This window comes from Apis laboriosa, unplaced genomic scaffold, assembly GCF_014066325.1.
Source record: "Apis laboriosa isolate Shangri-la unplaced genomic scaffold, ASM1406632v1 scaffold16_cov148, whole genome shotgun sequence".
Taxonomy (NCBI): domain Eukaryota; kingdom Metazoa; phylum Arthropoda; class Insecta; order Hymenoptera; family Apidae; genus Apis; species Apis laboriosa.
In genome coordinates, this window is record NW_025222129.1 from 4,733,526 (window position 1) to 4,749,573 (window position 16,048).

The window sequence follows — 16,048 nt, forward strand, 5'->3', positions numbered from 1 at the left end:
TTCATGTACAAAATTTATTCAAACTTGAAGAATACTTTTATAAAACATCACGCATGCAGACTTCTGAATAACTAACTATCCGCCGAATTTGGATCTATCTATTTATAATCGCGGCAATCTCACATGACTAATTCTGTTAGTCACTAGAATTGAATCTTGAGCAGCTAGTCAGCTTAATAATATTTACAATTTAAAAAATGACTTTTCAACTACCGAATCATTGATATTTAATATTCGCAGTATCGCGAAAAAATTTATTTTCATATCTTATAACTTGCCAAAACTTTGGCAAACATCGGCATCTCTGTTTTATTGTTCGTTCTTGTTTCTGAGAATAGAGATGCCAAAAATATATATGAAATCTAATTCCTTTTGGATACATAGCACCTCTTTTTCTTAAAGTCTTTTTGACATTATTTGTTGTAATTGTATTTCCTTGAGCTACATTTGCTTATCAAGGAGTATTGCGTGTTATAACAATTTGTGTAGTAGTTGTTACAAGGTTTGCACAAATGTCTTAATTGTAAGAATTGTAACAATTTATACGCTCCAATTTTGTAGATAAAATATGACATAGTACTTAGATCTAAAGCATAAAATAAATAATTTAAAAATATTAGTTGTCTCTTGTCTATTAAAAATTTTTTTGTATAATCCTCTGGATCTTAAAATGACAAATACTTATTAATTAAATTCAATTACATTTTCATTTTAATTGTTCATTTATTTTTTTTTATTTTATTACAATAGGTTTATATATATATATATATATATGTAATAAAAAATACAATTAAAGCATTAAAAAGTAAAAAATCAATCATTAATAATCTTAAGTATATTATAATTCCAGCAATCTATATCCAATAATTTGCCATGTCAAAAAATATTCAATCTCATTACATAAAAGTTAAAGTGTTGCTCATACTTCCAGATCTAGATCTAGGTACAATTGTATCAGTAAATCGAACTGTTACTTCAGTTACCGCCATATTTCCGGTGAGGAACTGAGCTAAAGTTTCAACACCTGCACGAGGTTGACGATCAAATGGATATCCCATTGCTCGTGCATCAGGATACTTTCTATCTCTCAATCCACAATAACTTGCAGCATCCTTGCAACCAATTGGCTCATCCTGTACAATCTATGTATTGTAATATAAAAAATTAGAACTAAAATTTTTAAAAAATTCACATTTATTAATCATTAATCTATTAATATAAGATACATACACGATCATCTTTATAATCTGATACCATGACGAAAAGTTCCATTGCAAAACCTTCTTTATTTCCTTTTGGTATAAGCATATGTTGCGGCCATCCACATCCACAAAAATCGAATCGTTCCAAAGTATCACCTCCTATTGGTCTATTTTCATCTAAATTACGGAAAGTTCTCTCAAATGGTATAGTTACTGAAGATTTCGTAGATTTCTGTTCAATCGTATTTTTTCCTGGTTGAACTAAAATCAAATAAATAGAAAAATAAATATGTACATCATATTTGATGTATATTACATGCAGAAGTTAATTTATAGCGCAGTAATGGAACATTTCAATTACAAGTACAGAATATTCATACTAATAACATATTTAATTGAATTAATAATTTAAAATTGTAAATATATATATATATTTTTATCGTATACACGTTTTAACATACGTGTTATAGGAAACTTATCCAATTCGATCATTAAATTCTTCTGTTCTCTGAAAGTAAACGGTAATCCACGCTCGTCTTCTTTAGGACCTATAAAGATACGGACCGTGCCTTTCGTTGATGTATTATTACGATTATTAATAACAATGGTATATGAAAAATCAGCATGGTTTAAATGAGTAAATCTAGCAAGCACTGCGCCACGTGGAGTGAAATCGAGTCCGCGTGACAAATCTACATCGCTTTTGGTCCAAAAGGTATTTAAAATATTGCGTTGTTGATTGGTTGTCAATTTGACATCTGCTATTTCGATGCCTGGGAAGTCTAACTGTAGATAATAAAAAAATATATTTTATTTATACATATAAATACACATTTTATAATAATATGTATTAATCATAATATAAATTGTATGATAATTGTATGATAAAACAAATGTTATGTAACAAAATAAATAAAACAAAATAAACAAAATAAAATAAATGTAACAAATTAAAATAAATTTAACCTGTTGTACAGTATACTGAGGTAATGTATTTTTATGTTCCTGAAAGACGTCGTCAACAAATGCATGCCATCTATAAAATATAGGATCTCTCATAGCTGTAGCTGAATCACCCATAACACCAAAACTCTCCTAAAAAATAAAAAAAAATATAATTGTTAAAATAATTGTTATTTAATTTAAATATTTATTTACTAATATTCAAAATTACATTTTAGTACAATAATTCTATTATTAATTTAAAAATTATAAAATATATATATATATATTACATGCTTACCAAATATCGATGATCTGGATCATGGATATAAGAAATGGCGACATGACCAAAATTATGGAGATCACCATAGACATTTTGATTGGGAGAAAGAATACTAGCTTCCATGATATTTCCTAGGACATTGATTCCATTTTTTTCAGTCAATTGAATTCTTTCACCCCTGGTATTAATCACAGATCCTGTATGGATTGCCTCGTAAATACGATCTCGCCATCTTTCTAGATCCTGAATGTCAAAGTTCAATTCATCAACTTGTCGATTGATATCCTTAAGGACAGTACCGCTGGGTCGAAATGGCCATGTTCGACTGGCAACAAGAGAATCTAATTTTGGGAAATAAGCTTCCGGAATCGGTTCGTGCCAATTAATAAATCGTTTTACTCGTCCAAGACGATTACATAGCCGTTCGCAATTATATCTAAAAATATTAAATTTGTTTTTAATTAAATGAAATATCATTTACATATTCAGACCATTGCATCCATTTAGGATTTAAACTTATATTTTAAATATTTTTAGTAAATATTTACCTAGCCATAATCTGTTGATGCATATAGTAAAAAAGTTCTCCACGTCGATCCTTGTTAACAATTCTCATGTCACCTTCAAATGGATACACCAAATGCCAATGCCAATGATGAAGATTGATTCCAATATCTTCTCTCCAATAAGCAACACGATGTTCCTCATCAAGATCTGATGCGGTATAATCTCTTGGAATTTCGATTGGAACCTATTAAAAAATAGTTTGTGAACAAATAAAATATTTTTATTTACATTTATATAGCTAAATTTTATAATTTACAATTTATAATATATTTATACATACTCTAGCACCTTCAGGTACAACATTAGCTTCCTCTCTAGCCCTGGAAAATATTCCACTATCCATGTATTTGTCTGGAAATACTTCAGTAAGTGGTGGTACTGGCAAATCTTTTGTGTCAGGACGATGAAGTATCGCCACTGATAGGGCATAAATAAACATATTTGGATTTAAACGATCGCGACAATAAACTGCAACAGACAGAAAGTCCTCATATGTTCGCATACCTGCAACATAAAATACAAAGTATTGAAAAATCTGTGAGACATTGATTTGGAAGATCGATTCTAAACATTGAAACGAATATAAGGATTAAAAATTTAATATATATGCTTCTATTTTCTATCTAAGATAATTTTAATTTGTAATTAAAATCTTAATTAATAATAACAGTTTAATAATGAATAGATCAAACTTCATAATAATTGTTTTCACAATAATTATTAAAAAAACAATCAATAAAGAAGAAATAAAAGAAATAGAAAATAAAAAGAAAAAAAAATACCCATAAAAATATCAATTAATCGAGCAGCTATTTTTCGATGTGCCGGAATAAATAGTGAAAAAGGTTGACGACGTCCAAGTTGCATTGGAATACTAAGATCCGGAAGAGTAATTGCCTTCACTGGAAGTTTCGATTCTGCATCATCGCCGAAACGATTAAATACTTGAGTAGCCACAGAACGATATCTATCAGGCTAAAAAATCATTGAAAATCTTTAAATTTTATATTTATTTATTTTTTTTTTATTTTTTAATTAACATTTAACTTTTTAACTTTTTAAAATTTAGTTTTTGTTTAATTCATTTAAATAATATTTAAATAATAATTTATATGAAATATAATACTTACTAAATAATCAGGTGGAATATCAAAAGCGACTTTATTGTCTCCCTTAGGGACGTAAACCGGTTCAGAAGGTCGATCAAATAGATATAAAATACCCGATTTATCAGACGCCATTTTCGTCGATAGTTCTAATGTCGAATGAAGAAAAAGCAAATAAACGAAACTAATTATTATTCTACAAATGACAAGTTCACGAACAAATGCCGTTTTATATAAATTTTTTATATGATGATTGTTTCACGAAATATTCAAATTTCATCAAATTTTAATTATAACTCACGGTGAAATGTAGAATAAGAAAGAATGTTCGGATTTGAACTGTTAATATCGTTCTATTAGAAATTGTAACTAAATTATGACTTTATATACAAACTTAACAGGAAATGGTTTTTCTAAAAGCCGCAAAATCTGCCACAAATATCTAAAATACATAATCTATTGATTAAGATTAATACAGTGTCATTCTAACCGCATCATTATTTTTCCTGTTTTTGAAGGAAATAGATTGCGATTAGTAACACCAACTAAATTAAAAATAACTATTTATCTATTCAAAATAAATGTTGCTTGTTACGATTTTTTAACTTAAAATAAAATTTAAAATAGCATGTTAAGGAATAGTTATAAAATATAACAAATATATTAATTTAAAATTTTTATTATTCTAAAATAATTTTTTATTCTAAAATAATAATATGATTCAATTTATTTCTTAAGTTACAAATATTGATATTAAAGTATTGCTTTTATTATAAACTTTTTATTATAAACTTTTTTATTACGCATATACGTAAACAAAATTATAATATCCTGTAAACATTAAGTCATTAAGTCCAACATTAAAATATTTCTAATAAAATCAAGAAATAAAAAATTGCACAAAAATAGAGATTGTGATTCACATTTATGGTGTAATTCTTCATATTATATAACATCGTTGTCATCATTTTTGACTCTCTCATTTGAAGAATTCAATTCCTTCCCAGCTAAAAGCGCTTGAATCTCGCGATACGTCTTACCTTTTGTTTCTGGCACAAATAACATTACATTGAAAAAAGCTAATAAGCAAGATGCCGAGAAGAAATAATAGACCGTATGAGATCCAAAACTGTCACCAATAACTTGATACAGTTTTGACACAATAAAACCAAGTATACCATCGAAAATCGTAACGATGGCACCTGCAACACTTTTTACTTCCGTAGGAAATAATTCACCGATAAGTGCATTAGGTAACACGCCTAAACCTATTTGAAATGCTATCTGAAAAAAGATTACGTCAATGACGGGAAGAAAATTGATCATAGAAACATCAATGCCTTTAATATCGAGCATAAAATAAATCGCTAGAATAGCTAATGTAAGGAATGATCCAAATGTAGAAATCATCAAAAGTGATCGTCTTCCTGCAGCTTCCACTGTTATAGTGGCCAAACTACCAGATATGAGACCAACAGCCAAAACAATAATAGTCGCTACATTTGAATCAATACTAATTGCTGCTTTCCTAAACAATACATCAAGATATTGTATAGTACTAAAATTTCCGCTAAGTTGTTGTGCTGCGATTAAAGAAACAACGATACATAAAGCTTTCATATTATTTGGCAATAATAAAAATCGTAGTTTGGCCAACCAGGTATATGTAATTATCTCTATATTTTGACTTGTGTTTGACTGAAAAGAATCATTCCTGGATAATCCACGTAGAATTAAGGATAACTCTTTTTTCACTTCATTAGGGTCGTGAATACCTTTGAAAAATGCTATCGATTGGCTAGCTTCGGTTTTGCGACCTCTTACCGCTAAAAAATGAGGACTTTCAGGAAACCATACAAAGGATGCAATAAATAATATAGGTATCACTAATAAAATCGTTGCCAATATTTTATACGATACCCAAGGTCCTATGCTACATGTCAACAGCGATCCAGTAAATACGTTCACTGCTATTAAAGTACCTAAGGCGCCTCTAATGTTGATATCTGCCACTTCCGAGACATACATGGGATTCGTTGTATAAGAAATCCCAACACCTATACCAAGAATGACACGAGCAACGTATAGAACGGCTACAGTATTTGCAAATAATACCAAAAGCCAACCTACGATGAAAAATCCGCTAGATATCAAAAGACAGCGTTTGGGACCAAAGCGATCAGCTAAACAAGCACCCAGAAAAGGACCGGTCATAGAACCAATTACAGTTAAAGATACAATCCATGAACCTTCATCGTTTGTTATCTTAAACGGCATTCCGCTATTTTCGGATGTTAATCGAGAGAGAGAAGTCGTTACCCATCCATAAACAGTACCCACTGCTACCATGGAAAGAGTTGCTGGAATAAAAAAAAATTAAAATATCAACATAAATATAACAAAATAATATAATATAACGAAAAAATAACTTAACTTTAATGATTTAACTTTAAACCAAAATAAAAATAAAAAATTAGAATCACTTGAAAAATTAATAATTTCATGATATTTTTTCATTTCAATGATTTCAATGATTTCATCATTGAATTTTTATTATGTAAAAGTTCACAAATATTATAATTAATTGTAAATATAATTCATGTAATTTGTATAATCCGGTTTTCTATACATATATATGTTATTTTATATCATGGAACATATTTTCCGCATTATATAGTTCATTATGTAAATTATTTCAATATTTATAAAATTCTTGTTAAATAAAAAAAAATATAAAAATTTAAAAAATTAGAAAATAGATATTGGACTTTCGTTAATACAACATTAAAAAAAATAGAAAACTAACCGGAAATACATGCTAGCCATTGTCGCCATTGTGTCTTTGTTTTATTACGTTTTTTTTCAGGTGATGTAATATATGTAGAAATCACATCGCCCATGTCGGACACTTCTTTGCCTGTATCGATCTGTGAAATAAATATAATATAAATATAAATATTTTTTTATTTTTTATTTATATAATATTATTATTATTTTATTATTTTATATATTTTTATTTTAATTATTATAATATAAATATAAATTATAAATATAAATAGAAATTTAATTTCCAAGAAGTAAAAAATATATATTATATTAATATAATAATTTGTTTATTATTGCAATTATTGCAAAGTGAATTGAATTCATGACGCAACAATTATTAATTACTTAGATGATTCAGGAATTACAAAAATTACTTTTTTGATTTTTTTGAATTTATCAAAGACAAAGAAAAATATAATATAAATATAAACATAAATATAAATATAATAGAGAAAAATATTCGATTTTTTTTTTAATCGTATATTATTCAAATTCAATTTATTCATACAATTCTATAATTCTATAATTATTAAATTAAAAAATAAAGATTATTTTTTTTATCTTTTATATATTAAAACTTCAAATATAAAATATATGAAATTCATATTGTTAAATCTACTTATATTACTTTTTTTAATATTTTTTAATATAATGATTTATTTGATTTATATATATTTTTATAAATATTTTTATAACTGAATTGTTAATATAACTAAATATGTTTTTAATAAAAATTAAAGAGTTACAAAATAAAAAAATATATATTCCATTTAAAATTAATATAACTTTTTTCTTTTAATAGAAAATTTTGAATATTTTGAAATATTTTGAAAATCTAATTATTGTTATATACAATAATTAGAAATTAATTATAGTATATAAATATTGATAATTAGAAATTAAGTAATTTTATATGTAAACTTATTTTTTATTAATTTCAATTTGTTTATAAACAATATTTATTGAACTAATTCGCTTCTCATAAAAATCCGCTGAATATCTACTTCGAAAACAAGTTTTAAATTTTTAAAAATTTTTAAGTTTAAAATTTAAATAAGTCATAAAAATTTAAATACGCTTCGATAAATAAAAACATATGATTAATATATTTTACACTGGATATATTTTCTCCTTTGAAGATGAAATTTAATCTCATAATATCAAGTGTATAACATACGGTTACATTATATCAAAGAATTATATGATCTATGAAATAATAAAAATATATAATATTTCAACGCTCATATAATTATTATATTATATATGTATATATATATATATAAACTTTATAAATTATAAAATTATTTTTGAAAATAAACATATCCATAAAAAATAATTGCAATAAAAGAAAATTTAAGATCGGTAGCATTTTATGTATATACTACATATGCGAATGCGTAAACGCATACACGCAGGCGCTTTTGATCAGTCATTCGCGCGTAGCATCATGGTTAATAACATAACCTGATCCAATTTCGAAATATAAGTATTTTTTACAAAGAAATTTGAATAAATGGCTAAATGCAAAGATGTACTAGTCAATACTCACCAATATATCCATAGTTTCTGTCATGACACTTTGGATCTCTTGCATGTAGAATCATGTAACCAAAATGAATCTCGATATTGAATTGTCTTTATAATAAAATTAACGTTTGTTGACTTGTTAGTTTCGTTATTTTTAATTTCACTAATTATACAATTGCACATATTCCCGTTGAGAATTATTAAATCACACAAAAAACGCAAAACTACCGACACATTCTTGATTACTTACATTCTTAACTAATTTTGTTTTCTTTCTCCTTTCTCTATTTCTTGATCTGCCAATGTCACGTTACTAGTCGTCCTCCCACTACCGATCTCATTTATAAATATACTAGGCGCCAACGTGGTTTCTCTTTAGGTCAGAGAACGCGTTTGTAAATACTTTATAGAGCAAATTTCTTAAATACAATGAAATTCACTATATAATCTATTCCGCATATTGTTCATAAGATACTTTGCTTGTGTCTTATTTATTACTTTAATTATTATTCTATTATTACAGTTCTGTGTTTCGATGATATAGCAAATGGCGACTTTTGCTGATAAGTACAATAAAAGCAGAAATATCTTCAATTTGATAAATTTAAATATATGTTTTTTAAATGAAGATTGTGATATTTATGTTATATTGTAATTTAATCAAGGTTAGAATATCAAAATATACTATTGGAATACTTAAATATATAATACTTAAATATATAATATTTATACAAAATTATATTTTTAAAATTTAAATGTAAGTTTATATATTTTTCGTAAAAACTTTAAATTTTGATTACATTGCTAGAGATTGTAATTCTAAAAATTATTTTTGCATGTTTAACAAGAAGATGCAATAGCTTGTACAATATAATATTACTTATAGTGCATATCATGCAAATAATAATGATGTATATACTTACATTCATAATAGAACCACTTGAAAATAAAGTCTTCGTATTATTTTTTTTACTTGTTATTATTAATATTTTTAAAAACACTAATAATTTAATTTTACATATTTTGATATTGTTATTTCAAGTGACACCTTTTACATAATCACATTCCACGAGATCATATCTTATAGTCATATTATGTACATTATATTCAGTTATTCAAAATTAAATGTTATCACAGCATTAAATTCTAATTTTCTTTAATTACACTATTACACTATTTATTTTATCAATCATTTTTTTGACACAATATGTTCGAATTTTTATTTTTATATGAATTATGAATGTTCTATTTAAAAGACATAAAATTTGTTGAAACAATATGTTATTGAACAATATATATATGCGAACCTTATCGCTGCACTTAAGTCTGATAAAACTAGATGTTTGCTTACTGTAATATTTGCATTACAATTTAGTTTTTAAATTTTAATTATTAAGCCATTTTAAATATGCAAAATAATTCGCGATTTTATGTTTTAAGATTTTTTTTTAAATATTTCATTATATTATTTACACATAGGAATATTATAAATTTTACTAAAAATAATTTTTTTTTCTTTGTTTTCTATTATATATATTTTAATCTTCTATTTATATTTCAAATATTTCATAATAACAATTTTTTGGGGGAAATTTAACAAAAAATTAATTTTAAATTATTATTAATGAATAATTTCAATTTCATTCTCTCTTTCACGATCAAAATTCAAATCATAAAAATAAGCATACTGATAAAATTAATTTCAATATAACGAACACTTTGAATGATATTTTTCTTCTTTCGAAAAAATATACGTTCGTAAGTATTGTCTAAGTCTTAGAGGTGTTCGCGAAACTTACAATTCTTGCAATCAACTGTAACTATTTATTCTACTGTTCGTAATCAGCTTTATTCAAGCACGATTAACGAACAGGCGGTCGTGCCTACACAATTGGTCTTAATCAGATTATCATTAATTGAAAGCCGTGTAAGTACTTGCATGTTAAAGTTTAAAAGAATGATTTTAATCATACATGAAAAAAACATATAATCAAGAATAAAATAAAAAATTCATTAGTTAGAATTAATGTTTTAGATAATACTTTTTATTTTATAAGCATAAAAAAATGATAACAATAACAAAAATTAAACTTTTTAGATATTTTTAATTCATTTTAATTCACTCATTAATAATAATATTGGCCGCTATTATCACATCTTTTTCTAACAATTGATAAATTTTTTTAATTTTTATTAATTCTTTTACAAGTATTTTGAATTTTTTATGAAAAATGATTCAAATATCGTAATTGATGCAATATTTTCTTTATAAAACATTCAATATAAAAAATAATATCTTTATAAAATATTCAATATAAAACATATTGAATAATAGAACAAATAAGTCAAGAATTGCTGTAATATGTTCTCGACATTGATCGTGCCAATTGCATAAATTAATTCGCGCTCGTTGAGATGATTATTTATGAAACTGAGACGCGTCTAACACAATCCGTTCGTTTTGATTATGAATACAATTTACATATTAAAGAGATAACACATAATGGAGATATATAAGCATATTACTTGTATAAGATGTAACTCCATACAAATAAAAATATGACTTATATAACTAATAGTTATATAATATAAAAACTAATTAAAAATGAAAAAATTTTTAGATAACAAAATAGATATAAATTCATTTAAAAATTAAATTATACGTAAAAAGACAAAATACATACAAAGATTTATATTGATAATTAATATGATAAAAGTAAATTTTGTCATTAATTTATATTTTCAATAATTAATTATAATAATGAATTCAAAGAGAATTATATATATTACAACGCAAACGAGATTGTATTGTAATATTATTTCAATACAAAATTGTTTATAATTTAAATCTTCTGATGAACAAAGATTTTGTTATTTTATAAATACTGCATAATCATATTTTATACTAAGTAAAATAATATTTTTGTAATTCATTATATTTATATAATTATGATCACTGGTAACATGCGAACGAAATGTTTTTCAAATAGAAACTTTTTTTTATATACATACAATTTGTATACCAAGATATTTGAAATTAATTCCTAACGTTAAAGTATATAAGAATTGTTTATCTATCGAGGTAATATCAAAGTTATATTATATGTATAAAAGTGAAACAACCTATAAGAGGATCATTATTATTTGAAAATTCGAAATAAATTATCGTGAAGATTAGAAATTAGAAATTGTTAACGATAAAACATTAATTAGAATCTATTCTTATCTATGATAAATTTAAACATAATAAATTATTCATCAATCATATTGTGATTAATTATTTCCATTATATAAATTGAAAAATAGACATCAAGTGTTTAAAATTCTTACAAAATTATTATATAAAAAATATTATATAAAAAAATAATTAATATTTGCAAATATGGCTTGTCGGATGCGATTCGTAAGTATTCTGATTAATAATACATTAATATAAGTATATAATTATAGATAATATTATAAAAAATGTTATAGAATAATAAATTTTTTTTTAGATAATAATAAATTAGTAATTTTCTGTTTGTTTGAAATGTTACACAAATTCATACATGATAATTTTTGTAATAGAAAATTCAAATTTGGTTTATCTGTCTACTAATAATATATTTAGTGATTGATTAATTTCCTTTAAAATTATGAGAACGAGATGTTCCGTATTATTTATTTTAATAATTTTTCTAGTATGCAACATATAGATTAATTTATGAAACTAATTTTTAAAAAAAAGAATGATTTAATAATTCTTCTTTTTTTTTTTTCAAAAATGCAATATATATAACTACTATTACTACCATATGATCATCTCATATAATCATATAATTTATTTTACAGCAAAGAACATTCATACGTTCTGAAAGAGAAAATGTAGAACTAAGAGATTTTATACGTAGTAGAAGAAGAAGAGAAACTAGACAATGGGTAGCAATAAGTTGTGGTCAGTTTTTTATTTTTTATCTTACATTAACGAATATCGAAATTTTCATCACTTGTAATTTTATGAAACCTATAAAATTATATTCTATTTTCTTCACTAAATGAGTATCGTTATTTATTTATAGAATAGTTCAATTATTATTTTTTAATAAATAATATTGTTTTAATTATTTATATTATATATTAAATATAATTAATTGTATTTTGTAATTTATGAAAAATAATCATTTATAAATATTTAATGCTATGTATTTTTTAATCATTTTATTTTATAAATGTTTCCATTTATTATTTCAACGCTGAAAATATGTAAATTTTAATATATGTTCAATTTTTTCTTGTATTTTTTTTTTTTAACGAGGAAAATCGTTAAAATTTTCAAAAAATTCTATGATGAAGATTTGAAAAGAGTATAGAATTTTACCCATTAAAAACTACAAATCTTATCTGCATGATAACATCCATCCCAGAACCGTTCTTATTTGTGGTGGTATCATTTTTTCTTTATCTATATTAAACTCTTTCTTCTTGCTAAAATATTTCTTATTTCAGGATTATACATCATGATATTGGCTGGTTGTATATACGGATGGTATACTGTAACTATCCCTCAACTAAAAACTGGCCTCAGCGATAGTCCAATCTATATTACAAATGACGAATTGGCATGGCTTGTTTCTATGTTAGTAACTGGAATTTCACTTGGTCGATTCATAGGTGATATTATAATTGATACTTTCGGCCCTAAAAAAGGCCTCATATTGGCCGATTTACTTTTTATCTTTGGCTGGTTTACCTTAATATACGGACGCGAATCACAAGCTGCGCATGTTGCTCGAGGAGCTCATGGCACAGGTATTGGTATTGCATATAAGGCATTTCCTATGTACGTATTGGATGTGACGGATCCTTATATAAGTAATATCTTGAACACACTGACAATACCAAGTATAGTTCTTGGATCATTAATAATCAGTGTCATAGGATATATTGTATCTTATTTAACGCTCACAACTAGTGTTTTAATCCTATCCTTAATGTTTATTCCATTAATCATTTTTCTTCCTGAAAGTCCTGTTTTCTTGGCAAAAAATGGTGATAGAACTGCAGCTATTAAATCAATATCATTTTTTAAAGATATTCTTGATCCCTATGAATCGAGAAGGGAATTGGAGTCGCTTCTACACAAACGTGCGGAGAATGAGAATAATTCATATAGGCCAAAAAATAGTCGATGTTTAAATATAAATAGAAATACTTTGTGGGGAAAATTACGATTACTATATCTGAAAAATAACATAAAAGCTACATTTATTATGTTTTCCATAACTGTAGCACAAAATTTTACAGGATATTACTTTATTATGCAATATCTTCCAATATTGCTTGAAGCAGCAGGAGTTAAAATGAATGTGAACGCAATGATGATTATAATTTTTAGCATTGCATTTTTAAGTGCCCTTTTATCTACCGCAACGGCTCACATTATAAAAAAACGTATACGTTTGATATATTGTACAATTGGATGTTCATATACATTTTTTATCATGGCACTTTATTTTACATTTGTTAATAACAATATGCCACAAATCACGATGGATATTCTTCCTGTTTGCTTCATGTCCTTGCTCCAAGTAGTATATTATTTAGGCTTGGGCTCATTATCCGACATCCTCATAAACGAACTATTTACTCCAGAAATAAAAAATTTTGCTACCCTTATTATTAAAACTTTTGGTGATCTACTTGATTTTTTCTTAACATTAATTTTTTGTACTATTGTTGATATAAATTTTAAAATCGATTGGATATTTTATTTTCTCTCGATATGTTGTCTTATGTCAGTTATAGTAATGTTCTTTATGCCTGAAACGAAAGATATGACACATCGTCAAATTCAAAAATACTTAGCTCAAGATTCGGATTCTTCCGATCAAGAAAATGAAAATATAGAAGAGCATGTCTTATAATTTCATAAAAGAAATTTTAGTGTAGATGCAGAATACATTGTTTACTTTTGTGAAATTTTTTACTTTTTTTTTACTTTTTCTTCTTATTATAAGTATTATAAATATTAATTTAAAAATAATAATTTATAATTATGCCAAAATCTAATAAGTCCATATATAATTTTATTTTTTTATATTTTTAATCACTTAAAGATTTCTAATAGTATTGATGAGCTATAATATTCAATTATGCTAAGATTATGTCTAAGCCTATATATAATTCTATTTTTTTATATTTTTTATATTTTATTATCATAAAAAATCTTTAATAGCGGTAATGATTTATGATAATATGATCTACATTGATGATATGATCATGTATTGTACAAATTTATCATGTACAAATTGATTCATGTTATATATACAAAATTATTTTATTTTTAAAAAATTTTGTTTTAAATATATGATAATATAATATAATAATATAATATGATAATGATAATATAATAATTTATTCAGGACTTTATCCAGGACATTATATATGATGTTTAATATAAATATAATAGAATAGAACAATTTTTCTTTGAAAATATTTCTATGGATATAAATTTGATTTTTTCTAAATCAAGTGATTGAAAACAATTATTGGTGTATAAAAATTTCATTTAATTTTATGTTACTTGAATATTTCTCTAATTTATTATTAAAATATTCTTATAAATATTTATGAAAAATACTCTTTGTATCTATAATAGATACAGTTATAATTTATAAATTGTATCTAATTACGTTATCTAAAGAGCACTTCAAATATGAATTAATGAAATATAAAATAATACTTTTACTTTCAAAATTTTTTCTAAATAGTCCATTCTAAATAGTCCATTTGAATCATTTAATTTAAAATAAAATATAAGTCGATATCTATAGTGGTTCCAGATAAAATAGATTCTATTATTTATACTCTATTTATAATAATGTAGAAAGAATAATAATGTAAATTATAACTTACAGTATTGAATAAGAATAGTTATAGCAATTTTTTATATCGAATGTATTATTAATATATAATTGCGTTATTATAGATAAAATGCTATTAATGAAATCACTTTTTTATGTATACAAACATTTACACATCATTTATAAAGTCCTTGTATAAAGTTTTTTTATGATTATAATTTGAATTTTAACTTAAAAATATATGAAGATATTATTATATTTATTCTCGAATATAATTTAAAATAATTCGAAATATAATATAATTATATCATTAAATATATATTATTAAATATAACTCATGATTTCGACAAAAATTCAAGATAATTAACTGAAATGAAATATTTTTATTAATTTGAATGGACAAAACACGTATTTGATGCACTATAAAACATTGCGAATCAAAACGTATTAAATTCATTTCAGTATTGTTATTTATTGAAAAAAAATAATTTCAAGCATTGTAATTTTAAATTCTAGAATTTGATATTGACAACCATTTTTATGTAAAATTAAATTATTATAACTGTAAATTATATAATTAAATATTAAATTATAATAATTTTTTTAAATTATTATTTTATAAATGCTTGTATTTTGTCCAAAATCCATTATATGTGATTCACAATTACAATCAAATTACATTAAGAAAAGTTTGTTTAAAATATGAAAAAAAAAGTATGGTATTTATACAATGGTATCATTATAGAAATTTTT

At 24.3% G+C, this 16,048-nt stretch overlaps 3 protein-coding genes across 8 annotated transcripts; 1 reads left to right on the forward strand and 2 right to left on the reverse strand.

Moving 5' to 3' along the window:
- Positions 1–725: 725 nt before the first annotated feature.
- LOC122711284 (phenoloxidase 1-like) lies at positions 726–4,697 on the reverse strand. Its single transcript, XM_043929883.1, has 9 exons — positions 4,125–4,697; positions 3,777–3,969; positions 3,275–3,498; positions 2,976–3,178; positions 2,446–2,863; positions 2,169–2,297; positions 1,664–1,988; positions 1,231–1,463; positions 726–1,142 (listed from the first exon to the last, which is right to left on the reverse strand). Exons 1-9 carry the CDS (start codon positions 4,233–4,235, stop codon positions 897–899), a joined length of 2,082 nt encoding a protein of 693 aa, XP_043785818.1. The 5' UTR covers positions 4,236–4,697; the 3' UTR covers positions 726–896.
- Positions 4,698–4,863: 166 nt separating this feature from the next.
- On the reverse strand, positions 4,864–9,785 carry LOC122711382 (facilitated trehalose transporter Tret1-2 homolog). 6 transcript variants are annotated; one of them, XM_043930121.1, is made up of 4 exons: positions 9,377–9,785; positions 8,476–8,513; positions 6,907–7,027; positions 4,864–6,460 (listed from the first exon to the last, which is right to left on the reverse strand). In XM_043930121.1, exons 2-4 carry the CDS (start codon positions 8,497–8,499, stop codon positions 5,046–5,048), a joined length of 1,560 nt encoding a protein of 519 aa, XP_043786056.1. In that variant the 5' UTR covers positions 8,500–8,513; positions 9,377–9,785; the 3' UTR covers positions 4,864–5,045. The 6 variants fall into 6 exon arrangements, with proteins under 6 accessions (XP_043786056.1, XP_043786052.1, XP_043786053.1 ...); XM_043930117.1 differs by having other exon boundaries at positions 8,476–8,826; positions 9,377–9,693; XM_043930118.1 differs by having other exon boundaries at positions 8,476–8,872; positions 9,377–9,693.
- Positions 9,732–14,430, forward strand: LOC122711251 (facilitated trehalose transporter Tret1-like). The gene is made up of 4 exons (XM_043929823.1): positions 9,732–9,805; positions 10,311–10,380; positions 12,285–12,387; positions 12,939–14,430. The coding sequence occupies exons 1-4, from the start codon at positions 9,732–9,734 to the stop codon at positions 14,354–14,356; spliced, it is 1,665 nt and encodes a 554-aa protein (XP_043785758.1). The 3' UTR covers positions 14,357–14,430.
- The last annotated feature ends 1,618 nt before the right edge of the window (positions 14,431–16,048 follow it).

Bases quoted from the DNA above. Each gene is read 5' to 3' on its own strand.
- LOC122711284 (XM_043929883.1), bottom strand. From the start codon at position 4,235: ATGGCGTCTGATAAATCGGGTATTTTATATCTATTTGATCGACCTTCT. The intron at 2,298-2,445 runs GTAAGCATGTAA...TTTATTTTTTAG, and splicing joins ATCCAGATCATCGATATTTG to GAGAGTTTTGGTGTTATGGG. The intron at 1,143-1,230 runs GTATGTATCTTA...TACAATACATAG, and splicing joins CAGATTATAAAGATGATCGT to ATTGTACAGGATGAGCCAAT.
- LOC122711382 (XM_043930117.1), bottom strand. From the start codon at position 8,520: ATGCAAGAGATCCAAAGTGTCATGACAGAAACTATGGATATATTG. The intron at 7,028-8,475 runs GTGAGTATTGAC...TTTATTTCACAG, and splicing joins CAGAAACTATGGATATATTG to ATCGATACAGGCAAAGAAGT. The intron at 6,461-6,906 runs GTTAGTTTTCTA...TTTTTATTCCAG, and splicing joins ATGGCTAGCATGTATTTCCG to CAACTCTTTCCATGGTAGCA.
- LOC122711251 (XM_043929823.1), top strand. From the start codon at position 9,732: ATGTTATTGAACAATATATATATGCGAACCTTATCGCTGCACTTAAGT. The intron at 9,806-10,310 runs GTAATATTTGCA...GCTTTATTCAAG, and splicing joins AAACTAGATGTTTGCTTACT to CACGATTAACGAACAGGCGG. The intron at 10,381-12,284 runs GTAAGTACTTGC...TTTATTTTACAG, and splicing joins TATCATTAATTGAAAGCCGT to CAAAGAACATTCATACGTTC.